The sequence below is a fragment of the Ornithorhynchus anatinus genome, chromosome 8 (genome assembly GCF_004115215.2).
Source record: "Ornithorhynchus anatinus isolate Pmale09 chromosome 8, mOrnAna1.pri.v4, whole genome shotgun sequence".
NCBI lineage: Eukaryota > Metazoa > Chordata > Mammalia > Monotremata > Ornithorhynchidae > Ornithorhynchus > Ornithorhynchus anatinus.
This window is the reverse complement of record NC_041735.1, coordinates 1,838,858-1,864,704: the sequence shown is the minus strand read 5'-3', so window position 1 is coordinate 1,864,704 and position 25,847 is coordinate 1,838,858. Positions and strand designations below refer to the sequence as shown.

Here is a 25,847-nt window from a genome sequence, read left to right as displayed (position 1 = left end):
GTGGCTGCGGAGGGGACCGGGGGACAGAGGCAGGCCGGACGGGCCTATGGGGTCCCGGAGGGCCCCGGTTCGCGGGTGGCAGTCCGGCCCGCGCTGCGGGGGTTTTCCCGGGGGGGACGGCGAGGACGAGGGTCGGTGTGGAGCAACAGCCCGGCCAGCCGCAACTACTTGCTCAGCGTGCGGCCCGAGGCCAGGTAAGGGCGGGCCGGGGGTCGGGGGGCTCTCAGGGGTGGCAGGGAGGGGTCTCGAGGAGGTTTGGGAAGGGGGCGAGGGAGAGGGTCTTGAGGCCTAGTTACAGTGCTCTGCTCACAATAAGCGCTCGATAAATACGACCGATTGATCGATCGATTGAGGGGCTCCCGGAGAAGGAGGAGGGCACGGAGAGGGGCCGGGGAGGAGGGAAGGGGCGTCCGAGGGGGTCGGGGGTCCCGAGGGGGGCTGTGGAGGAGGGAAGAGGCCCTGAGGGGATCGTGGAAGAGGGCGAGGCCGCCGGAGGGGAGGGAAGTGGATCTCGTAAAGAATGAGGGGGCTCCTAAGAGGGGCTGTGGGGGAGGGAAGGGGAGCTCAGTGGATCGTGGAGAATGAGGAGGGTCCTGAGAGGGCCTGAAGAGGAGGGAAGGGGAGCTCAGTGGATCGTAGGGAATGCGGGGGATCCTGAGAGGGGCTGTGGAGGAGGGAAGGGGCCTTGAGGGGATTGTGGAGAGGGAGAGGCGCTGAGAAGGCCGGGGAGGAAGGGAAGGGCGCTCAGTGGATCCGTGGAGAATGAGGGGGGCCTGGGGAGAAGGGAAGGGGCTCCGAGGGGATCGTAGTAAAGCGGTGGGGGGGATGATCTGGAGAAGGAGAAGGGGTCGTGGAGAAGGCGGGAGGGAGCTAAGAGGGACATGGAGGAGGGGAGGGCTGAGGGGAGGCTGGAGAAGGGAAAGGGGAGTTTTGTTGAGAGGTCGGGGAGGAGGAAGGGGGCTGGAGGGAGGGTGATAAGGGGAGCTGTATAGGAGATAAGGCGGGCTGTGGAGGAGGATGGACACTGATGGGATCCCGGAAGGAGGAGGAGGGCTGTGGGGCGGGCTATGGAGGGAGGGGAGGGGTGCTGAGAGGATCGTGGAGGAGGGGGAGGGCACAGTGGAGTAGGGAAGAGGGTCTAAGGGGGAAGGTTGGGGTGATAAGGGGGGGGCCGTGCAGTCTGGCCCTGTGATGCTCGTGGAGGAAGAGGGAGCTGAGGGGTCTGAAGAGGAGGGAGGAGTGACTAAAGGGAGCTGTGGAGGAGGGAGGGAGGGCTGTGGGGTCCTGGAGGAGGGGTGGGCATTGAGGGGATCGTGGGGAAATGGGAGAGCATTGAGAGGGCCGAGAAGGAAGGAAGGGGCACTGTAGGAGCCATGGAGAAGGGAGGGGGTGTTGAGCGGGTCTGTGGAGAATGGGGAAGGCACTGTAGGGGCCAGGTGAGGTGTTGAAGAAGCCATCAGGAAGCTGTTGAGGAGGTTTTGGAAGTAGGTGTTGTGAGGGGGTGAGGAAAGATGACCTGCCCCGTGCCCCTTGCTGGGCTCCAAGAGGTTGGGGTCAGGGGCAGTGGACTGGGGCTGGGGTAGTCGGAAAGACCTTGGGATTTACGGGTCAGAAGTGGATCTCTCCGGTAGTAGATGAGGAAGGAAATGGGCTGAACTGGACCGGGGTCAAAGCCTCTGCCAGGATCTCAGTAGACAGGCCCACCCCACCCTCCCTGGGCAAGAGCTGCGGCTCGGCAGGCAGGCTCTGCCCCCATCCACCCTGGGCAGGAGCTGGGGCTTCCAGGGAACTAGGCCTCCTGAGCCGAGGCTGGGAGCGAGGCTGGGACCCCAAACAGCCCCTCGATCCTCTGTGGGGCTTGTGGAGGGACTCTCAGTCATGGAGGCAGCCTGGGAGGCTTAAATTCCAGGGGCCAAAAACCCAGCTGGGGGCTACAGGGTTCTGGGGACCAGAGACTCAGCCCTGCCTCGCCCCACCCACCCCACCGAGCCCTCTCGATTTCTGGTTGTAGGAGGCTGAACTGGAAGCTCCTTTGAGGGTAGGGATATGTCTTCGAATTCTACTGTCCCTCTCCCAAGCACCTCGCACAGAGCTCTGCACGCAGAGGGGGCCTCAGTACGTACGACCCTGATCGATCAATCGATCGAACCTGAAGGCTGGCTTCGGCGGGCAGGCGGTCAACAAGGTCTGAGGGTGCCTAGGAACTGGGCCTGAGGCTGCGCCTCTTTCAGGAGGCTCGGAGATGGGGGGAGCAGGGGAAGGGCCTATAGGACACTGACCAGCCCGTCCCACCCCGTGGACCCGTGCAGATCTTGGCTGAGCTGAGCCCAGAGTTGACCCAGCCTTTCAGGCGAATGTCTTTCCCTCGTCCCTCTCCTCTCCTTCCCCACCCCTCACCCTCATCCTTCCCTTAGAATCCAAACCTCTGGTCTTTGTCATCAGACTCTCCCCCCCAGAGAGACAGAGAGGCCCAGCCCAGAGAGACACACCCCTACCTCTCCCCATCCTTCAGCATGGCCTAGAGGAAAGAGCCGGGTCTGGGAGTCAGAGGACCTGAGTTCTACACCTAACTCCGCACTTGCTTGTTGGGTGACCTTGGGCAAGTCCCTTAACTTCTCTGTGCCTCAGTTTCCTCACCCGGAAGATGGTGAATAATCCTCCTCCCTCCTGGTAAAATCACGAGCCCCAAGTGGAGCAAGGACTGTGACCAACAAGGATTTTGTATCAACCCCGGCGCTTAGCCACAAAGTAAGCACTTAACATCTATAATAATAGTAATAATCATAATAGTCCCTCCTGAATTTTCAGCTCCTTGGTCTCTCTGACCAGGGACTCCTCAGCAGAGAGCACTTTTTTGTGAGCCAGAGCGGGGCGGGGGGGGGGGGGTAGGTTTTCTTAGCCCCGGGGGCCAATCCTCGAGGCCGCTCCAAGGCATTCGGGCCTGCCTCCCTGGAGAGCAGAGGAGCCGGGCCTGGGCAGCAAGGACAAGGAGGAAAGGGTCCGATATTGCTGCTCGCCCTGGCTCAGGGCCGCTGACCTTGGAGTTCTGAGAAGTTCAGTTGTAACCGGAACCAGTTTCTCTCTGGTCCCGTCAGAGTGTCACATGTCCCAGTGCAGGGAGGAGAACTGCTGCTCACACCCCCTCCCCACCCACTCCCGCACCCTCCCCCTACCCGGCTCTCAGAAAAAGCAGGAGGGAGACTTGGCTTTGTGTTCCAGCTGGTGGCCTGTCAGGGCTCTGGCTTTTGTCAGCGCTCAGAGACCCCAGCTGGAGGGGCCAAGGGGCGGCCGCTGTCCCGGAGGGATGGAGGGAATGGAGCGAGCCCAGAAGGCGGCTGGCCACCCAACTGGACAGGCCAGGTCTGCGACCAGGCTGTGGGAGGACGGAGAGGTTCAAATTGCCAGGGAGGGTGCCAACCACTGACTGGGGACCACCCTCTATCGCTCCCCATTCTCTGACTGTTGCTTGTTACCCCACTCCTCCCCCTCCGTCAATCCCCCTCCTCTGCTTGAAGGCCTGTGGGCCTCATGGGACCGAGAGCCTCTCCAAGGGAAAGATGAGTCCCTTCCTTGGGATCAGAGTGGGTTTAACAGAGACGGGGGGGCGCCCCTCCAGGGTGAAAGTCAGTGTGGGAGCCATATTGTCTCAAGGAAGAAGGAGGGAGGGAGGGAACAGGTCCGTTCAGAGAGTAGGGGTCGGGGGGGCCTGAGGAGTTGAGCACAGTGGACGGGACCTTTTGCGAGGGGCGTTGCCCAGGGTTCCCCTGGCTGCTGGGAGCAGTGGGGAGGAGGCTTCCATCACTAGTTGGGGCTGGGGGCTGGGGAACCCCCAGTCCCCCCAGTGTCTCCCAAAGGACTACGGCTTCCTGCCCACCCTACCCTGCCTTGTGCCCCGGGTGAGGACGTTGCTGTGCCAGACCAGCACCAGGAGGGGCCGGGGGCACCCACACGGTGATCCAGCCTGGGCCCCGGAAGTCCGAAGGTGGTCAGACCCAGATCCTTTGGAATCCTGACAGCTGGTCTGGAAAACTCGTCACCCCTCGTCCCTGGCGCCTGAAAGTTTCTGCCCCACTGCCAGATCCTAGGGTAGGGAGACGGGAGAGGTAGGGTGTAGGGGTGAGGTGGGGCAAGCAGGATGTAAAACTGAAGAGCTGCCCCCTCCATCCTGGTGACCCTTGGGGAGAAGCCCACGACGGACTAGATTTGGGGAGATGGGGAGGGGGTGTCAGGGAGGAGCCAGAGGGAGTGGTTCCCAGATTGGCCGATAGCTGGTGAGTTTTGATAAAACCCTGGTACGTAGAGCAGCCTAGTGGAAAGAGCACAGACCTTGGAGTCAGGAGACCTAGGTTCTAATCCTGCTTCCACATGCCTGCCTGCTGTGTGACCTTGGGTAAATCACTTAACTCCTCTGAGCCTCAGGTTCCTCATCTGTAAAAAGGGGATTCGATACCTGTTCTTCCTGCCCCATAGACCGTGAGCCCCATGTGGAACCGGGACTGTGTCTGGTTTGATTGCACTGTATCTACCTCGGTGCTCGGCTCAACAGAGTGCTTAGCGAATACTCCAATCATGATTATTATCGTGTGAGCAGGGCTTGGACTGGGATGAGGGAAATGGGGGAGAGGAGAGGTCAGGGTGGAAACCGGGGGGCTGGGCCCGGCTGTCACCGCCCCAGGGCCCTGTGAGGGCAGCAGCTGACGTCCACGGGGCCGGGCTGCCGTCTGGTAATGGAACATCTGAGCAGATTGTCTTTTTGGGGGCTGTGCGTGTCCACGGCGGATGGCGGGCGGGGCCGGGGGCCGGGGCCGGAGGCGGGGGGAGCTGGCCGGAGCCCAGGCTGCTGTCCTTGCCGCTCGCCCCTTGCGGTTTTCTCTTTATGGCCACTATCTGGGCCTCCTGCTCTTAGTGGACCGCTATTCCCAGCAGCTGTTCTGGGGCTGGACCAGCGGAGGGTGGGGGGGCCCCTGCAGCCTCAGGGCCTGCTTGGGTGTTGGATTTGCCGGTCGGTTGGGTGGTCATAGCTCACAGCTTCCTCGAAGCGGTCTCTAATGTGAATAGACGGTCCGGGGTCTCGGTGTGTTAGGGGAGGAGGGTCGTCTGGCCAGAGATGAGGAAAACACACACACACACACACACATGCACACACACAAAACACTCTCCCCTCCCCCCCCATGACAGTTACCGCCTCAAATAGGCAGTCAGACGGATAAAGGACAGATATCCTTATGCTCTTCTCCATTCATGATTGCATTATTTGTTAAGCACTTATTATGTGCCAGGTAGCATACTAAGCACTGGGATAGCTACAGGCTAATCAGGTCGAACCCAGTCCCTGTCCCCCATGGGACTCCCAATCTAAGTGGGAGGAAGAACAGGTACTGAATCCCTATTTTACAGATGAGGAAACTGAGTCCCAGAAGAGTGAAGTGATTTACCAAGGTCAAAGAGTGGGCCAGATGCAGAACAAGGATTAGAACCCAGGTCCTCTGACTCTCAGGCCCGGGCTCTTTCCACTAGACCACCCTTCTTCATCTCTTTCCACCCAGACCAAGCTCAAAAGCCAGGACACACCCAGCGGGGCAGAGGGTGGTAGCTAGGGACATAATTTTCGGGGTGGAGCCGTGGCTACTGGGTCGGTGATCACAAAGACAAAGAGGTAGGGAGGTGGGCAAGGCAAAGGCAGGAAGGGGACCGGAAAACGAGCTTCGTGACCCCGGGGAGAAGCCAGGTCAAGGTGGGAGCTCCCTGTATCATCCTGCTAGCTTGGGGTGCTCTTCCCACTGTGTCTGCCATCGCTGCTGTCCAGGGGACAGGGTGGACATTAGAGGTCCTGCGTGTCCACCCCACCTCTCTGGTCTCTCTCCAGGCTACTCAGGGTCAAGAGCGGAACTGGCCGCTTCGGTGCCAAGTGAAAAGGTGCCAATCTAGACCTGTTAAGGGCGATGCCTAAGGCTAGTTGAGGGACGTGACCACTTGGAAGGCCAAGAAAACTGAGTCTGGGGAGGGTTTCGGGGCACCGGAAATGGGAGCAGAGGGCCACGAGGGCCAGACACGGGACTAGGGGGACTGAAGCTTGAAATGTTGGGCACTGAGGGTCCAGCTCAGGGTAGAGTTAATGTGCGGGCATCTAGGGCAGGGACATATCCAGGCTTGGCCCAAGAGACGGTCACAGAGGAGTTGGGAATCGGTGTGACCTCTGATCAAATCTCTGTCCCTCGGTCTGACCAAGCCCAGCCTTTCCTCAGCCAAGATAATGGAAAAATAATCCTTCATTTCTCTGGCTCTCCATCTTTGGAGGGCGGGCTCACTGCTGCAGCCCCAAACCCCCTCGCCCACAGCTCCGGGACTTCCAGATTTCTCAAAGCCCCTTGCGGGGCACCTTCCACCCTCAAGGTGTGAAGTGCCCTCTGGGATTCCCCCTCTTCTCCAGAGGGAGGGAGGTTTGCCTAGCGATTCCGCCGCCTCTCACCCCGGCTTGGGGCCCGGGCGGTGGGAGAGAGCCGATGGCAGTGAGCCAGGGCCCGGGGACAGCCCATTTCCGCTAGCTTGGGGTGGGGTTGCCGGCGCAGGGGAGGAGGATCCTGAGGGGTTTTTTGGTTTGGTTTTCCCTTTACCCTGTCCTCTGCTCTCCCAGCTGGTGTGCACTGTGGCCTCTTAACCCGTTAACCCGTTAATACAGTAGATGTTTCTCACGGTCCCCTTCCCCGGCCTCAACCTGGCAGGGAGAGAGGAGGGGTCGCCGTCTGAGGCATTCTTGGAGGGGCAGGATGCCGGAGACGAGCGGGCCGGTCCCCCCCGACCCCGTGTCCTGGAGGACCCGTGGAGCCCCATCTCCCGACTCCGCCGCCTCAGCTCTTGGTTTCAGAAAGGGCTTCGGTTTCTGGACCGTTTCAACGGGAAGTCCAGCAGGCGGCCCCGAGGTGGTGAGGAGTACCTCCCCGGCGGGCAGGCTCCCGGGCTGGCTCCCGTCTCCGCTTTTCTGCCTAATGGTTCTGTTTGCTGTTTCCGCTTAGCTCATCCAGCAGCCGACTCTCCCCCCCCAGCTCTGGAAGGTAAAACTCACTGCGGGCTCATCCGTGCCCATCTCTGCCCTCTCCCTTCTTGAGCCTGTGCCCTGGAGATGCTCGGACACTAACCCACGGGCTGCATGGGGCGCTCACTCACTCCGTTTGCCTCTCTGGGGGTTCAAAGGTCGGTGCCTGCACCGGACGTCCCACAGGGTCGGGGGGCTGGGGGCGTCAGTCAACAGGTGGAGCTATGTGGGGGTCCGTCCCCCTTCCTCGCAGGAGGGAGAGGTCAAAAAGTCGCTTTGAATCCTGTCTTCCCTGCTTTCCAGCTTCTTCCTTCATTGACCTCCTCCTATTCCTCCCTGCCCAGTTTTCTCCCCCTTTCCTTCCTAGCTCCAGCTCTGTTCCAGGACTCATTCTTTCTCTGGGCACCTCCGTCCATACTGCCTTTCCAAAAGTCAATCCTTCCCTCCCTCCCTCCCCTCTGTTCTCCCCCATCTTTGCTCACTGTACCCCTTCCCCGGTCCTCCCCTGTAGAACCCTCCCCACCCCCCAGCACTGACCTGCTAATGCCGGGGCGGGGAGGGGCAGAGAGAGCAAGTTAAACCAGGTAGGGTCTCAGGGGTCCAGCAGGGTCCAGAGCAACCCATGGAAATGCCCAATCAGGAGCCTCTGGGCTGTGGAAATTACCTCCGAGAGCAGAGTGAGAGACCTTGAGCTGAAGAATGGAAATGGAGAGGGAGGGAGGGAGGGAGAGAGGGAAAGGAAGAGAAGGGAGGGGGGAGAGAAGAGAGGGGTTGTTTGGAGTAACTTGATAAGGTGTCAGACAGGCCCAAGCTCCCCCCTCCCCAGTCCCTGCCTGAGTCTCTTGGAAATAAATCACTTGGGACTTTCCCTCAGGGGCCCTCGGGGAGGTGGGGAGTTGACAGCTGTGTGGACCGCTCTTCTTTTTCTTTTTCTTCTTCATCTTCTTCTTCTTTGGGCCGAGGGTTGGGAAACACCGAAGCCTCCCCCAACCTCCCCCTCCAGTTGCAGCCCCAGGCTCAGCTTGGAGCAGGGGGTGGGGACGGGGAATAGGGGCGAAGGTAGGACCAGGGATAAAGACGGAGGCAGGGGTAGGGCACAGTTTCCGTTGGCCTTTGAAACCCCCGTTGGGGGCGATGCAGGGTGGGCCCAGATCCCAGGAGTCTTCTTTCTCCTCCTCTGAGCTCCCACCAGGCGCCCCCAGGACTCCCCCTCTGCCCCCCAAGCTTGAGCAGGTCAGAGGGTCAGGGTTGGGTCGGGCACAGCCTGCTCCACTTGTGTGATTGCATCACGTGTGTGAGGTGGATCCACGCACCAGCTGGGTGGGGGGAGGGCACTCTGCCTGCTGACTGGGGAAACGGAGCAGTCTGTGATCTAGAGGTGTTTTTTTCAGCGGAAAGGTGAGGCATCGAGACAGCTGGCGAAGGCCCGATGCCTTGGCTTCCATGGGTGGAATTGGTAGCCTGGGGGGCCCAGCCCCAGCAAGGGTTCTCCGACTCAGCCCACCTGGGCCTCCAGGGGGCAAGGGGGCGGTGGAGGAGGAGGGTAGGGTGGAGGTGGTCAGGGCATTTGGCACAGCTTTGCTGGGCAAAGCTAGAGCTGCCCACGCTACCCAACTCCACCCGCGGTTCCTGCCAGTGGCTCCGGGACCAGAGGGAGGCCGAGGCTGGCCGGGACCGGGCTCCCTCCCTCCGGGGAGTGGGAAGGGAGCGGGAAGGTGGGGGGAAGGAGTGGGAAGGAGCGGGACGGGGTTCCTGACCCTGGGCCAGTGCTGGCACGGTCACTGCTACTGACACTGTTGATTGGAGCAATTTCCACAGGCTTTCTTTGCAGCCAGCGGGCCAAGTCTCAACAGACCCACCCCGACCCCAGCCCGACCCGGCCCCGCCTCCACCCCAGCCCGAGCCAGGCCCCCCGGGGTCCCTCGCTCCCTTCCTGCGGCCCGCTGTGGTCCTTCTTTGGCTCTCTTCCCCCAGGAGTCACCCCCCCGGCCCCCACCAGGGTGGGATGGGGGCACGAGGCCTCTGTTGGCCTTCCGGCGGGTATGTCCGAAGGCACCCAGAGTGGGGGGTGGCCTGGGGGCAGGGGCACGTCCGGCCTTGCCTGTAAGTGCCCGGGTGTGTGTCTGGTGTGTGTCCTGGCTGCATGAGCTTCCTTGGAATGCGGCAGCTGGAGATGAGGGAAGGGCAGGTGCAGGAGAAAGCGGGGGTCCCTGAACAGGCTCTGGGGTCTGAACGCCCCCGCCTGCCGGCAGCCTGGCTCCTGCCCCGTCCCTCCCCCTGATCCGAGGACCCCCCCCCCCTTCCCTGGCCGGGGAAGGATCGCTGGCCGGGGAGGGTGGAGATGCCGGCCCCAGTGCGGGCCGGGGGGGCGTGGGGTGGCTCTCAGGAGTCCTCGCCTTCTCCAGGAGCACGTTCTGCTCCATCATCGCCCAGCTGACCGAGGAGACCCAGCCACTGTTCGAGACCACGCTCAAGTCCCGGGCCGTGTCCGAGGACTGCGATGCCAAGTTCACCTGTGTCGTCACAGGTATGGAACCCCCCTACCCCCTGCCCCCATCCCTGTGGGTCTGTGCAGGAGCAGGCTCCGTCTCGGGGCGGGATGTGGACGTCTGTCTCGGCTGGGATGCGGGGCCGGCTGACCCTCCGGGCGGGCAGGAGGTGGGTGCGGGAAGCTGGGGGCTGCCCCCGGAGACCCCATGAGCGTTTCCGTGAGGGTCCAGAGGCCTTCCCAGGCTTCTGGGCATTCGGCCCGGGAAAAGCCCACGGAAAGGGGAGGGAGGCCTCGGGGGCGGAGGAGGGAGAGGGATCTAGTGGAGGGAGAAGTGCTCCGGGGCACTGGGCCGGGATCCCCCCCGGGCTGGCCTGCCGGGCCTCCGGGGCTCATCTCTGGGCTGGGGTCCCCCAGGCTGCACTGCAGGGCCGCCTGGTCACCTCTCTGAGCCGGGGCTCCCAAGAGTGGGCTAAAGGGCCGCCTGGTCTCTCCCCCGGTCCGGGGTCCCCCATGTTGGCCTGCAGGGCTGCCCGGTCTCCTCTATCGTCTAGGCTCCCCCAGGCTGAGCCGCAGGATCACCTGGTCTCGTCTCCGGGTCGGGGTGCCCCCCGGATGGGCTGTGGGGCCGCCTGAACTCCTCTCTGAGCTGGGGCCCCCCAGGCTAGGCTGCGGGGTCCCCAGGCTGGGTTGCAGTGTCACCTGGTCTTGTCTCAGCAGGGCCACCTGGTCTCATTTCTGGGCCAGAGCCTCCCAGGGCGACTTGCCTGCCCCGTGGTCTTGTTACTGGACCGGAACCCCCAAGACTCCCCCTCCCCTGGCTCCGAGTAGGCAGATGTTACAGCAGGAGGCTGGTTCCCGTTCACACCTTGCCAAGCTTGGCATGCCACTGAGTCGGCGACACCCAGAGAAGCGGCAGGGTGTAGTGGATAGAACACGGGCCTCGGAGTCAGAAGGTCATGGGTTCTAATTCCCCACTCTGCCACTTATCCGCTGTGTGACCTTGGGCCAGTCACCTCACTTCTCCGTGCCTCAGTTACCTCATCTGAAAAACGGGGATTGAGACCGAGCGCCCTACTTGTATCCACCCCAGGGCTTAGAACGGTGTCTGGCAAATAGTAAACGCTTAACAGAGATCATAATTATTATTACTATTATTATTACCCAGCCTGATACTTAGGCGTGGTTCTGAGGGCACTGAACCTGCAGCTGTCGCCCTTTAAGAGTTCCCAGCTCTCAATACGCAGGCCGGTCTGAAACCCCAGGCCGAAGGTGTCGGTTTAGCCTGGGCCAGAGACTTCGCGGCGGTCCGGGCTGGGAGATGGGATTCATCCGGGCAGGCACCGGAGGGTCGGGGTAGGGCCCAGGATGGATGGTCCAGGTGGAGAGCAGCGCTCCCCAGGGGAAAGACCCCGGGCCTGGGAGTCAGAGGGCTTGGGTTCTAATCCTGGCTCTGCCACTTTCATTCATTCGGTAGTATTTATTGAGCACTTACTATGTGCAGAGCACTGTACCAAGTGCTTGGAGTGTACAGTTCAGCAACAGAGACAATCCCTGTCCAGTGATAGGCTCCCAGCCTAATCAAATAATGTTGGTATTTGTTAAGCGCTTACTATGTGCAGAGCACTGTTCTAAGCACTGGGGTAGAGACAGGGTAATCAGGTTGTCTCACGTGAGGCTCACCGTCTTCATCCCCATTTTACGGATGAGGGAACTGAGGCGCAGAGAAGTGAAGTGACTCGCCCACGGTCACCCAGCTGCCGAGTGGCAGAGCCGGGATTCGAACCCATGACCTCCGACTCCCGAGCCCGGGCTCTTGCCACTGAGCCTCGCTGCTTCACTTGCCTGCTGTGTGACCTCGGGCGAGTCACTTGACTTCTCTGGGCCTCAGTTGCCTCATCTGTAAAATGGGGGTTAAATACCTGTACTCCCCTCCCTCTTAGAACCAGCAGCCTCATGTGGAAGAGGGACTCTGCCCAATCTGATCATCTTGTATCTATCCCAGCACTTAGCATAGTGTCCGGCATATAGTAAGAGCTTAACAAATGCCACAGTTATTATTATTACCTCTGGGCAGGGGCAGGGCCTGGGACAGGAGCGGGGGCAGGCTCTAACCTTCACTCTGTTCCCGTTGCCCAGAAGCTAAGGGAGGCAGGAAGTGGGGATAGGAGCGACTCGGGTTCTGACGGGAAAAGGGCAAGGCTCGCACCCGGTTCCACGCACTCTGCCCTGTTCCACGCAGCCCCTGAGTGAAGTCAAAGCGGGGAGGGGAGTTCCATCCCTCCATCCAAGACCCCAAGTCTCCGGCCCCTCCCCACAGCAGCCCCCGGCCCTTATCTCAAAGGTGGGGCGAGTCCCAGTGGGACAGGGCACAGGCCTGTTAGGTGAGGAGATGGGGCAGGGAGGCAGGGTCTTGGAGTGGGCGATGGTGGGGGCAGGATTCAACTGTCCCCTGGTCTGGGGGAGACACGGGTGAGGTTCCGGCAGGTCTCCAGCCTGACCTCCGCCTATCCCGCGGGCCACCGGGTACTGAGGGGCAAACCCCCCCGGCTCTGGACCTCCCACGTCCCCTCTGTGCCTTCCCCCAGCCTCACTAGCTCTCTGCTGTCCTGGGCCCCGCCTGCTCTGTCTGCTCAGCTGATTTCTGTGGGAACTCGGCGGGGAGGGCTGTCACGGGACGGGGCTCCGGACACGTCCCCCTGCCCCAGCCCTTCCCGCAACGATGAGCTCATATCCACACTGGAGGCGAGGGAGACGTGTGCTGGCTGGCATGTGCTGGGCGGGCACACACGGTGATGCAAGAGGGGCTTTAGCTGGGTGGGAACAAGGAGCTCACCTTACCGGGCAGGGGCAGGGTAGGCGAGGGGACTCCGGGGCACCAAGTAGGATTTCCGCAGGCTCGGTGCCCGGCACGGGGGCAAGAGCGGGGATGGGAGCGTGGGCCTGGGCAGTGACACGGGAGCGGGGGGAAGGTCAGGGATGCCTCAGCCCGCGCCTCAGGGCTGGCCGCCCCAGGAAGAGTGGGGTCGGCTCCCCGTTCTGAGCGCGGCTTGCTTCCGGTCCCCACTGTCTCCCCACCCCGGGCTATTCCTGGGACCTCTGGGGCGAGGCAGACGGAGGTGCCAGGTATGGGGAGCCCAGCCCGTGCCCCCGTCTGCCCCCGTCCCGCACAGGGTACCCGGAGCCAGAGGTGACCTGGTACCGAGATGACGAGGAGCTCGACCGGTACTGCGGCCTGCCCAAGTATGAGATCTCCCAGCGGGGTAACCGCCATACGCTGCAGCTCTACAAGTGAGTGGGGCCTGGGGGAGGTTGGGGGAGGGGGCCCAGAAGAGCTCATGGGGCAGGACCAAGGGGTCATTCATTGTCAGCCTTATTTATTGAGCGCTTACCATGTGCGCAGCACCGTACTAAACGCTTGGGAGAGTACAGTGCAACAATGAGCAGACACATTCCCTGCCCACAACGTGCTTACAGTCTAGATGGGGAGAGACGCCAATACATATTTAATTAATGACAGATATGTACATGAGCAGCGTGGCTCAGTGGAAGGAGCACGGGCTTGGGAGCCAGAGGTCATGGGTTCGAATCCCAGCTCTGCCACCTGGCAGCTGTGTGGCCGTGGGCAAGTCACTTAACTTCTCTGTGCCTCAGTTCCCTCATCTGGAAAATGGGGATGAAGATTGTGAGCCTCATGTGGGGCAACCTGATTACCTCGTATACCCCAGCGCTTAGAACGGTGCTCTGCACATAGTAAGCGCTTAACAAATACCAACATTATTACATAAGTGCTGTGGGGGTCTGTGTGTGGGGGAGAACAAAGGGAGCAAGTCAGGGTGATGCAGAAGGGAGTGGGAGAAGAGGAAAGGGGGGCTTAATCCGTGATGGCCTCTTGGAGGAGATGTGCCTTCAGTAAGGCTTCCAAGTCGGGGAGAGTCACCGTCTGTTGGATTTGAGGAGGGAGGGCGTTCCACGCCCACCTCGGATCCCCTCCACACAGCAGCCGGCCAGGACTGGGTCGGTGGCAAGGAGGGGTCGGCAGCCCGGGTCCTTGAGTCAGACAGACCCCTGCCCGGGTAGCTTCCCGCTCTCCTGGCTCTCGCAGGTCAGTCAGTGAGTCAGTCGTATTTATCGAGCGCTTACTGTATGCAGAGCACCTCATTAAGCGCCTGGGAGCGTACGAAATGACAATATTGTTATATTGGATCCTCTGGACCCTGGAACCCTGGCTGCTCCCAGCTCCGAGCAGAGGTTCAGCGGCCCCCGGAATGGTTGATACGGGCACTCGACCACTCGTTAGCCATTATGAGCCAGGAGGGGCTCGCCACCTAACAGGGTGGGGAGACGGCCAGACACAGATGATACACGGTCAGTGGAAGCAAGAGGAAAATGTAGGGAAGGCTGGTCACAGCCAAAGTTGGGAAAAATGAATGAGCGCTAACTCAGCAGAGTGCGAACATAAACACACCGGCTGAGGGCGGCTGCTGGGGTTACCTGACGGGGGTGGAAATTAGTTGGGCAAGGCCTCCTGGAAGAGGTGGCTCTTCAGGAAGCTTTGGAGGGGCAAAGGGGCATACGTGTTCTGGCGGGATTGAAGAGGGGAAGGTGTTTTAGTGACGGGGGCGGTGGGAGAGGCGAGAGCCAGGTACAAACAGAAGGGGACCTTGGAAGGAGAGAAGAGAGTGAATTGGTGAATAGCGGGTGAGGAGTAAGATGGGGACAGATGGGCCGAGGGGGGCCGTCCAAGAGGGAGAGTTGGGCGCTGTGGGAGTCAGACGGCCCAGTGGGCCTGATCCAGGGCCTCCCCCCCGACAAGGGCCTTGGTCTGGTCTTTTCTCTCCCGTGACCTGTGAAATGGGAGCACGAGGCCGTTCTGCCCCCAGGTGCCGAGAGGAGGACGCTGCCATCTACCAGGCGTCCGCCCGCAACGCCAAAGGTATCGTGTCCTGCTCGGGGGTGCTGGAGGTGGGCACCATGACCGAGTACAAGATCCACCAGCGCTGGTTTGCCAAGCTGAAACGGAAGGCGGAAGCCAAGCTGCGGGAGATCGAGCAGAGCCGGAAGCGGGGCAAGGAGGCGGCCCCCGACGCCGGGGACGGGGCGGCCCCCGAGGACGGGGCGCCACGCAAGCTCAGCCCGGATCGGTTCCAGCGCAAGCGGCGTCTCCGCGGCGCGGCGGAGCCGGACCGCCTCTCCGGGTCCGGCGGAGACGTCGAGAGGGGGTCGCGGGGACCCGACCCCGTGGCCGAGTCTGGCGAGCCGGGTCCGGCCGGCGGCAGCCTCGTGGGCGATCAAGTGGCCACCAACGGAGATGCCGCTCTGGACAGCGGAGAGGAGGGCGGAGGCGAGGCCGGGGGAATCTGGGCCCACGGGCCGCTCAAGGAGTCGGTAGCCAAGAAGAAGAAGAAGAAGGAGGAGGAGGAGGAGAAGGAACCCGGCCGCGGGGCAGGGACCAGGCCGGAAGAGCAGAAGCCATCCCCGGCCCCAGCGTCTGGGAGCCCCGGCCCCACAGAGAGCCGCCGCCCCCACACGCCTCCCGCACCTGGCTCCCTGCGGGGCTTGGAACCCAGGAGAGCCAAGCCCCCAGAGGTGCCGGAGGCCAGGAGCACCCATCCCCGAGGGGTCGGAGCCCGGGACACCCCCACCCCCACTCCCACCCCGCCCGGCAACTTTTCCCTGAAGGATTTGTTCCTGGAGAGTCTCCAGCCCCCTGTCAACGCAGAGGAGGAGGGGACGCCCACGGGCACGAGGGGAGGGGGTTCACCGGCAGCCCAACCCCCCAGAAGATTTAACAAGAAGAGGTTTGAGCCTCCAAAGCCTAAAGGAGATCTGAGCAGTGAGCCCCCGTCCCGCCCTCCGACCCGGCAGGGAGCCCAAGAGCCCCCGGCACCCCCGGTGCCCCTCACCCCACGTGCCCCAGCCCGCCGGAGACACGGCGCCCGGGAGAGCCCCTCGCTAGAGCGGCCGGCCCCCAGCGCCTCTCGGGAGGTGAGGGCACCCACCTAGGGAACTTTTTTGGGAAGTGACTTCACAGCAGACTGTTTCCAAAGCAGCTTTGAGGCAGGCACGCTTGGTCCTATTTATAGGGTTGGGAGGAGGGGCGGGGGGTGGCGGGGGCAGGCCAGGCCAAGGGAGCTGGCCCGGTCACTGGCTCCGGGGACACAGCACACCCAAGCCTGGCCAGTCACCCAGAGTGACCACTGAGCCCAGGACCAGGGCCCCGGGGTGGTCCCCGAGGCAGGAGGTGGTGGGGAATGGCCATCCCGTCTTCCCCCCCGAGGCCCAGCTGCATCTGTTCCCAGCTGCCGCCCTCCTGCTCCCGGCCCCTTGGCTATTTTGGGCGGTGGATCTCTGGGTTTCTAGGAACTGTGGGGCTGAGGTGAGGGTGGAGGTCCGGTCCCCACCGGCCCCAGCTCTTGGGAGAAATGGGGACCGGATCCAGACCCTGTTTTCCCTGAGAGTTGGGGTTAGGCGGCAGGTGGGAGACGGTCTTGGGGAGCCTAGTCTCGTGGGACCAACTGGGCCCAGAGTCTGGCTTGGAAATAGAGGGGTCCTGGTCTTAATCTGAACCCCATCCCTCCCCACATCCCCAAGCTATACAAAGATTTCTGCTCTGCTTTCCCCCCAAAACCAGGCCCCACCCAGAGGGATGGGATCATCCTATGCTGAGGCCAGACCTCTGGGGTCCCAGAGACCGAGAACATCCATGGTAGGAGCGGTCTGCTCACTGCCAACCCTCCCAGCCCCCGAGCTTTGCCCAGGGATCCGCCCCTGAGCTGCTGTGCCAATGTCTCCTGTCCCATGCTCAGCTTGCATCTCTCCCTGCCTCCCCCCCCCACCCCCAGGTCCCACATCCTGGATCTCAGAACGCCACACACCCTGGGTCTGAGAAAGGAAATCTTAGGATCCCACAGACCTCCACCTGCCCCCTAGCTGGTCAGAGGTCATCTTGTCCAGCCCCTGGCCCCAAGCATGGCAGCCCTTCCCTCCAGCCCTCCAGGGAGGGAGGTCTCCAGCTTCCTGGCCCCGCTGACGATCCCCACAAACCCCTGCTGGCTGTGACTCTCCCCAACCTAGTGTGTCATATTCATTGCAAGCAGAATTCTGCAGTTTGACCTAAATCCCACCTGCCGCAGGGTCGGCGAGTTCCCCCTGTTCCGGTCTCGGTGACACGGAACGGCTGAGCCCCGTCCTCCTAACAGGTGGAAGCTCTTCCTCGCGCCCCCAGCCTTCCCCTTTATGCCCACCTCTGGTCCCTGCATCATTTCTGTACCCTTCCCGGGCCTCTGTGGATCCCAGCAGGCTACTAGGTCGGTGGGGGGAGGCAAGAGCAGGAATTGGGGGTCCAGAGAGCATGTAGGGTAAGAGAAGGTTCGGGGGTCCGAGGCGTGAGTTTGGGGCCCAGGCACCCGGAAGGTTGCCAGCCCGGAGAGGGGGTAGAAGGTGGCTCAGGTCCGACTCTCGATGCCTCAGCCCAACAGGGCACAGGGACCCAGGATCCGAACCCCTTATTGCTGTTTGTGGGCTGGACCAGCACTACCCGGTGCCAGAGGAGACTAGAGGCCGTACTGGGCTGCAAAAGATGGACCAAGGGAGAAGGAGATCTTGGGGAGTAGGGCTCTGGGCCAGGTGGGTGAGGTCCTGTTCTCTGTTCTCAGGCCACAGGTTCCACCACAGCTACTGGGGCGGGTTCCACCCCGGAGCTCCCCAGCCACAGCCCCGCAGGTGGCCGGGAGGACGGTGACTCCGTGGACACAGACGCCCGTCGGGACGGGAGGATACAGGCAAACAGGAGACCCCAGCCAGACCCTACACAAGGGGGCACGAGAGCACAGGTGGACAAGAAATCCCAGGTGGACACGAGGAAGCAGGCGGATGAGAAATCCCTGGCGGACGTGAGGTCACAAGAGGAAGTGAGGACTCGAGTGGATGAGAAACCCAAGGTGGACCCGAGGACGCAGGAGGACACGAGGACGCAAGTGGATGAGAAACCCCCAGTGGACTTGGAGACGCAAAAGGACACAAGGACGCAGATGGGTGAGAAACCCTCGGTGGACGGGAGGACGCAAGAGGACACGAGGACGCAGATGGGTGGGAAACCCCCGGTGGACGGGAGGACGCAAGAGGACACGAGGACGCGGGTGGATGAGAAACCCCCGGTGGACGGGAGGACGCAAGAGGACACGAAGGCACAAGCGTATGAGGCCGACACGAGCACGCAGGACAGGACACCACGGTCTGACGTGACACAGGAGGAAGGGCGACCGCAGGCAGATGAGAGACCACAAGAGAACCCCAGAGCACAACCGGAAGGGGAGAGCTTCCCCGACTCCCAGGGCCGACCCCCTGGCTTCCCAAGCTCAGGAGTCCCTGGGTCTCCTCAGACTCCTGGGCGTTTTCCGGAGTGCCCCATCCCCGACTCTGCCCCCGCTAGGCCCAAGATGGCAGAGACTCCTGCCCCCAACTCTTCAGAGGGAGACTCTCTGGACTGTCCAGCTGGGATCTCCGTACCCCCAGCCCACCCCTTCTCTGCAGGACAGATGGACCCAGCTCAGTCCCAGCTGGCCGAGGGCAGGCCGCCCCAGCCAACGCCGGGCGTTAGCCTTGTCGCTGGAGGGAGAGAGCTCAGCCTGACGGGAGGGGTGGCTGCGGGGGGCGGGGCTCCCTCTTCTGACACCCATCCCTCGGCCCTGGGTCCCGAGTCTCTGAAAAGCGAGGAAGGGCTGGGCCCCGGGCATCCCACCCCCGTGGACCCGGCCTCCCACCAGCCCCCAGAGGCCCGTGCCCAGGGCGGGTCTGCTCTGCCACAGCCGCAGGGGCCCGGAAGCCCAGCCCCGGGGGAGGGAGGCCAGTGCCGAGGGAGCCCGCTGGAGCCCAGAGTGGAGAGGCCGGGGGCCCCAGAGGCCGGGGAGGCCGACAGCTGCCTCATCGATTCACTGAAGAATTACCTGCTCCTGCTGTTGAAGCTGTCCAGCGCTGGACCCCCAGACTCGTACCAGGAGGGCTCCCAGATGGGAGCGAAGCGGGAGGGCCTGCAGACCCCTGCACCCGGGCCGCCCGCCCCCAAGCACAGCCTGTGCCCGACGGTGGAGGTCGCCGGCCTGAGTCCCCGGACGTCCCGCAGGATCCTGGAGCGGGTGGAGAACAACCACCTGGTGCAGAGCGCCGAGACGCTCTGCCTGAGCCCCCGCACCTCCCGCCGGCTCACCGGCCTCCTCCACCAAGAGCTGCAGGCTGGCCACCAGGCGCTCGCCCTGGGCAGGGGGCCGGGAAGGGGTTCTGTTCACCTCACCATCCCGGACATCGTGGTGGGAGAGGAGGCCTCGCCTCGGGACCCGGAGAGGGAAGATCTGGCATCCCCAGGAGAGGGCGGGATGTGGGAAGTCCCTGGGGGGGGTGAGGAGCCGAGGCCCTTCTTGGAGAGGGAGCAGGAGATCCCTGGTGTGGAGGCTCCCGGGGCTGGGGAGAGCAAGGAGAAGGAGGTTCCCGGGGAGGGGGAGAGCAAGGAGAAGGAGGTCCCTGGAGTTGGCGAGAGCAAGGAGAAGGAAGCTCCTGGAGCCGAGGAGCCCGGGAAGAGCAGGGAGCAGGAGTCCCCTGGGGCGGGAGAGAGCGGGGAGCAAAAGGCCCCTGGCGCTGGGGAGAGGGGGGAGCTGGGGGAGAGCAGGCTGGAGGCACCGGGAGCCACCCCCCAGGAGCTCGCCCTGGGAGCTCGGCGCAAAAGATTCCTCCCACGGGCGAAGCCGGCCGGGGAGGTGGAGGCAGAAGAGAAAGAGAAGGGCAGCCCCTCGGCCTCCCCTCGCGGGGCCAGGAAGGGCCCGGCTCCGGGGCCCTCACCGCCTCCAGCGGCCCCGGGACGGTCCCCGACCCAGACCAGGAAGCTTGCGACCCTGGAGGTGCCACGGGCATTCGAGGAGCCCGCGGGCCCGGGCGGCGACGACGACGGCCCCGAGGGCAGCAGGGCGCCGGGCGTGGAGGCGGCCCCAGAAGGCCCCGAGCGCGGGCAGGACGCGCCGGAAGCCGAGCCCAGAAAAGCCAAAGACCCTTTCAAAGGTGAGAAATGGCAAGAGGAGGGAGAACCCCACACGGGGGGCGGGTGCTGCTCGGCCACGGCGTGTTGCGGGTGGTCCTCCCGGCCCCCGTCCCCGCTCACCCGCCTCCCCACCGGCCCTCAGCCCCCCAGGTGATCCGGAAGATCCGGGTGGAGCAGTTCCCGGACGCATCAGGCAGCTTGAAGCTCTGGTGCCAATTCTTCAACATCCTCGGGGACTCCGTCCTCACCTGGACCAAGGACTCGCGGCCCGTGGCCGAAGTCGCGAGAAGGTGAGCGGCGAGGCGGGGCCGGGAGGGACATCGGTGAGGAGCTTGAGGCCACCCTTCCTTCCCGACCCATCGTCCCCGGTCCATCTCCCTGACCGATCTTCCCTGACCTTTCCTCCCTGTCCCTTTCTCCCTGCTTCACCCCGCTGTCCCCACGCCTCCTCGTCCTGCCTCCCCACCCCTGCGGGAGTCCGTGCCCACTGCTCCGTCGGGCTGGCCACCTGGGCTGCCCTCAGGCGGGCTCTGCTCTCCGCAGCGCCGGCGACGAGGGGCCGGCAGCCTTGGCCATCGTGCAGGCCTCGCCTCAGGACTGCGGGCTCTACCGGTGCTCCATCCGCAACGAGCACGGCGCCGACTCCACTGACTTCCGACTCAGCCCCGACGGTGAGTGCCGCTCGGGCCTCCACGTTCCGTCCTGGGTGCCCCGAGTGCCGCCCGGGGTCGGTGCCAGACTGTAGAGGGGAGGAGGAATGGGCTACGAGGGGGCGGACAGAAGGAGCCGGGGGCTGGGAGACGATAGTCGTCCCCCAGGGCCCGCGCTCATCGGCCGCTGTTTCCGCAGTGCTGGCGGGCCTCGTCTCCAGGGAAGAGGTAGAGGGTAAGCTTTCCCGGAGAGGGGGCGGGGCCCCGGGGCGCGTCCCCGGCCCCACGCCTGCCCCTTCTTGGAGGGGAGTCCCCGGGGCCCCGGGGAGACCGGGAGGCCTGCTGCGGTGCTCTGTGTGTGCTCGAAAAACCACCCCCCCGGTCGCACTCGCATACACACACGCACACACTCATGATGGGGGGAGGCTGATTTTTCGAGCCCACCACGTCCCCGCCTCTGTCCCGCGGCCGCCTCACCCCTCCCGCGTGCGCCTGTGTGACCTTGCGGGCCGAGGAGAGGACGGATCGCGGCGGGGAGCGGGGAGGCGGGGAGGCCGGGGCTGCCGCCCACGCTCCTGCCGTCTGCCCAGTTGGAGAAGAAATCGAGATGACGCCCATGGTCTTCGCCAAGGGACTGGCCGACTCCGGCTGCTGGGGGGACAAACTGTTCGGGCGGCTGGTGAGCGGGGAGCTGCGCGGCGGCGGGGCGGGGGGCGGCCTGCGCAAGGCCTCCCGAGCCAAGGTCATCTACGGCCTGGAGCCCGTCTTCGAGTCGGGCCGCACCTGCGTCATCAAGGTCCCCAGCCCGCTGGTGTTCGGGCCGGGCAGCGACAGCTCCCTGCTGGGAAGGAACTATGACGCCACCATCCAGGTAGCCGGGCCGCCGTTCCGCCCTCCCCTCTCCTCCCCACCCCTCCCCGCTCCCCACCGTCCCTCTCCGCTTCTCTGCTCCCCCCTCCCCTGCCCTTCCACTCGTCCCTCCGCTCTCCCCTCCCCGGTCCCTCTGCCTGCCCCTCGTTCGCCCCGCCCCGCCCCTCGAATCGTTTTGCCCTGCTTAGCCGGGCCCAGGCCCCCGGGGGATCCGCGGTGGCAGCCTCGGCCTTGGAGAGGCTAGTGGGTTCCTGAGCCGGGAGGGTGCTGTGGATGGTTGAAGGGGGCAGGGGACTCCTGGGGCGAGCTTCAACCCCTTGCGCTAGGCTCCGTCCCCTCGGGGGGGGGGTGGTGAGGAGCTGGGCCAGGGTTGGGGGCGAGCCGGGGTGACGGGCCCAGGCCATCTGCTCCCGGGGGCGTACGGAGACCGACCGGGGCGATGGGCCCGGCTCCTCTCCCTCCCTCCCCAGGGCTGTAAGATCCAGAACATGAGTCGCGAATACTGCAAGATCTTTGCAGCGGAGGCCCGGGCCGCCCCCGCCTTCGGCCAGGTGCCAGAGTAAGTGCCACCCCCCGCCGCGGGCCCTGCCGCGGGCCCCGCCGCGGGCCCTGCCTTGCCCTGCCCCGCCCTGCGGGGCTAAACGGCCGGCACGGCCCCAGGCGTCCGACCTGGCTCCAGGGGCTGACGGCGGGAGCCCCGGGGGGCGGCCTGGGAGCCCGACCTGGAGGAGGCCACCGTCTTCGGCCTGACCCCGGTTCTTTGGCCCCTTCCTCCCTCCCCCCAGGGGATCTGCAGGCCACTACGGGGAGCCCCGGAGAGCCCTTCCCGCACCTTAGTCCCCGGGGCCTGAGGCCCGGGTGGCGGCACCCCAACCAATCCGACTTCGCACTCCTCATGCCCCACTCCCGCCTTTTCGCTCCGATCGGGGTTCCGGGCACCTGCAGTCGGGGAGCCGAGGAGGCCTCCGGCCCCCAGGGGCCGAGCCTGCCGGTGGTAGCTCTGAGCGCCAAGTATTTCCCCGCTCGACCCCCTTCCTCGCCAGCTACGACACCGGATCGTCGGCGGGGGGCGGTTCCCTAACTGGTCTCCCACTGAGCCGAGGGCCGCGCCGGGGTCGAGGGCGGACGTCCCCGGAGGCCGGGGGGCGGGCCCGGCCGGGCTGATTCCCCTCTCTCCGTCGGCTCGTCAGGATCATCCCCCTGTACCTGATCTACCGTCCGGCCAACACCATCCCCTACGCCACGCTGGAGGAGGACCTGGGGGCGCCGCTGGCACCCTACTGTGCACGGGCGTCGGGGTCTCAGGAGGGGCCCGAGGGATCAGAGGCCGCGCTCAAGTGTCAGACCTTCCAGCACTGGCTGTACCAGTGGACGAATGGAGGCTTCCTGGTCACGGACCTCGCCGGTGTGGCTTGGGGGCGGGAAGGAAGGGAGGGGAGGGTGGAGGTGGGCAGAGGGAGAGGGCAGAGGCGGGCCGCGGGGTCGGGGGGAGAGGAAACTGGGTGTCGGGTTCTCCCTTTCCGGCTGTTCCCCCAAACTTGGCTCCTCCTCAGGTGTGGGCTGGAAGACAACCAACGTGCAAATCGCCACGAGACTGAGAGGGTGAGGGAGCCCAGCTGCCCAGGTCCTGCCTGTGCCTCTGTCCCAGCATCAAATATCCTCCCCGGTCCACCCCTCCACCCCCGGCCAAACGACTGCCATGGGGTTACATCCTGGGCCCTTATCTCCCCCCGTTCTGCTTCCCAGTGCAGCGTGGGAGAACTGACCCAGCCTGGCAAGAGATGCCCCTCTCCCCCTCGGCCCGGGGCCCCGGCCCGGCTGGCTCCTCTCCCCGGGGCGCGGTGCGGGTCCGGCGGCCGGGAGTTGGGGCGACCGGCCGGATCCCAGCCCTGCGTGTCCCCGGTTCTCCCTGCCTGCAGGTATCAAGGCCTCAAGGAGAGCTGCTCTCCGGCCCTGCTGGACCAGTTTGAGTCGACGCACCGGTGCAGCCCCCACTGCCGGATGCTGGGGCTGCAGCCTCTGAGGGGCCCCGAGTCGGCCCACTCGCTGGCCAAGTCCAGGGGCCCCAAGAGCCCGTCCCAGGGCCGCAGGGGCCAGTCGACCCAGTCGAGCCCCCAGCTCCAGAAGAAAGGCCCGGCCAGCCCCCAGGGGTCCCGCAAGAGCGGCGTGAGCCCCAAGGCTGCCCGGAAGGCCTCCGAGGCGGCCGGCCGGCCCGCTCCCCCTGACGACAGGGGAGCCGAGGCCCAGGGCCCGCGCTAGGCCGGACCGGAGCTGGGAGCCTCCACCCAGGAAGCGGGAAGCAGCTCCAACCAGACGGAAGACCCGTGCCCAGGGTGCCCGGCTCCCGCCCTGGGCGGGGGCCGCGGGCGGTCGGGGACTTGCCGCCGGGCAGCAGCCTCCTCGGTGTCCTTGGACAGTGGAGTGGGCGGTATGGGCGAAAATGCTCCATTCAGTCCCACGGGAGCCGGGACCCTGAGGAAGGCCGTGTGGCAGGAGTGGGAAGGATGGAACGGATTGAGGTCTCAGGGAACGAGGGACTGGGCACGGAGCCTTCCGCTTCCCTCGGGTCTAAGGGGCACGAGGGGAGGCGCGTATGACTCCAGGGTCCCGGAGGTGCCAGGCTACGAGCGCGTGCCCCGGCCTTCCGGTGCCACTTGTGGTGACTACGTTTACAATAGGTTTTCCCCAGCTCTCCGCTTAGGCCCTCGGGCGGCTCTCGCCGGAGTCAAGCCCCATCGTGTGGGAGTTTCTGTGCCCGGTGGAGGGAGCCTGCTCCTGCCCCGTCCCCCTCCCGAGACCCTTTCCTCACCGGACCCCTCCCCTGGGTCTCAGGCGCCTCCAGAGATGACTCCACCTGGTCTATTTAGGATGGACCTGGGGGTCTCACCCCCAGATGTTCTTCCCTAGCTGCTTTGTTGCACATGACCCAGCAGTTCCTCTACCTCTCGCTGGTTTCCTGCTCCTGCCCAGCCACCGTCTGTTTGTCTTGTTGTGACTTGGATAATCATGGGCATTCTCTTCCCCGGGATTCCCTGCCTAAACCCTCTGGCCCCGCGCTCCGGCCTTACGCTCCGGCCCCAACCGGTAGCTCTTGTTCCCTTGACCGGTCTTTCCCCACACGGCTCGGCTCTCTCTTCCCCCTGAGTGGGCTCCCTCGCCTCGGCTGCCCTCTGTAGACCCCCATATTCCGTCTCTTCCTTTCCTCATCTTTCTGTGGCTTGGGTGAGTCTAGCCTCGCTCGAAAAGGGCCTGGGCTTTGGATCCGTGGCCGCTCTGCCCCCAGGATCGGCGTGGGGGCCGTTCTGTTACGGGGAAGGAGGTAGCCCGATCCTAAGCTCCATCCTGGCCCGAGCCCTGCCTCTTCCCGGGGTTCTCCCCGTGCCGGGTGGGTTGAGACGACCGCCCCGGGGCCCGCATGCTCCGCTTTGAGTGCAATAAACACAGAGTGCACACGTGCCAGGCTCCTGTCTGTCTGTCAGGGCTGTGGGGACGCTCCCTCTCCCACCCATCCTTCCCCAGGGCCAGGGCTCTGACAGCTCACGGGAAGGGGCTCCGCAGTGGTGGAGTGGGAGGAGGGTCCGGGGGAGTGTCCGTCCGTCAGCCTGCCCATCTGTCCTCAGAGCCGTCAGAGGGGACAGCAGGTTCCTGCTGCTGCCGGCCCGGCCCACCTCCAGGACCCCTGGCCCAAAGCCCCGTTTCCGGGAAGGGATCGGGGATGGGGTGGGGGGTGGTGTCAAAGTGAGGCGATCCCCTCTCCCTGCACATTCCCCGTTCCTCAGGGATCGGTCTCGTGCTTCCGCCCGCTGGGTCTCCCTCGGGCCAAGCCCTGTCCGTGGGTTGGAAGCCGCCCAGAATTCCAGCCCGAGCTCACTTTGCAGGAACGAGGGGTTTGATCTGGCAGATTCCTAGTCTCCCCCTGCTCCCTGCTGGGGAAAGATAGGGAAGGTCCCCGGAGTGTGGCGGGGGAAAGAGTGGTGGGGTGGGGAAGAGATCCTAATGAACTTTCGAACACCCGATTTGACCTACTGGACCCCTGCAAGAATTGAGAGTTGGCTGGTTGGTCTACCAAGAGGACTGGTCTTCTCCAGGACCCAGGCTGCCCAGTCCCCCCAGAGAGGCAACCTGAGCCTCCGTGATGCCCCCCGCCACCCCGGATCTCGCCCCTCTCCTTGGAACCTCATGCCCCACGGGTTTTATGGACAGGTGGATGTTGGCCCTCAAAGATCCCCTGCCCCTGCCCCACCCTCCAGGAAGCTGAACAGGGCTGAGGGAGGCCCAGCCAGCTCCTCCCCAGACCCTACTGGGATCGGGGGTTGGGGAGGTAGGGGGGAGGGAATGATGGATCAGGTGCTGGCCCCGGACAGCTACCGAAGCTGGTCGAGGAGCCGCGTCAGTGCCCCGCAGGGCGTGGACTCTGAAAAGAGGATCGGCATCGGCCGCGGACTCTGCCCTGCTACTTCCTGATGGGCAGGGGCGGCCGGAGAGAGAGCGCTTCAGTCCTCTTGGCCCCGGGAAATGCGGTGTTGACGGTCCTCCAGCCCAGCAGTCACCAAGCCGAGCCGGTGAGCGGGATGTGATTCTGTCAGTGTGTGTCTGCACAAATGTGAGGATGAATCTCTGTGGGTTTGTGTTACGTCTTTGAACTTATACTCTCCCATGTACAGTAGGTGTTCAAGAACTACTAATGGATTGAGTGATGTGTGCCCACACCTCTTCATGAGTTTGTGCGATTTTCTTGGTGTGTGTGCTCACACGGGTGATACCTGCTTGTCTAGC

General features: G+C 64.2%; 1 protein-coding gene across 1 annotated transcript; it reads left to right on the top strand.

The window, feature by feature from the left end:
* ALPK3 (alpha kinase 3) lies at positions 1 to 24,526 on the top strand. Its single transcript, XM_029070743.2, is given in 15 exon segments — positions 1 to 131; positions 134 to 194; positions 7,014 to 7,052; positions 9,439 to 9,560; positions 12,695 to 12,812; positions 14,405 to 15,509; positions 17,180 to 19,571; positions 19,694 to 19,841; positions 20,095 to 20,222; positions 20,401 to 20,436; positions 20,792 to 21,072; positions 21,542 to 21,630; positions 22,262 to 22,476; positions 22,625 to 22,673; positions 22,991 to 24,526. Coding segments are annotated over 15 exon segments (5,208 nt in total). The 5' UTR covers positions 1 to 46; the 3' UTR covers positions 23,331 to 24,526.
* The last annotated feature ends 1,321 nt before the right edge of the window (positions 24,527 to 25,847 follow it).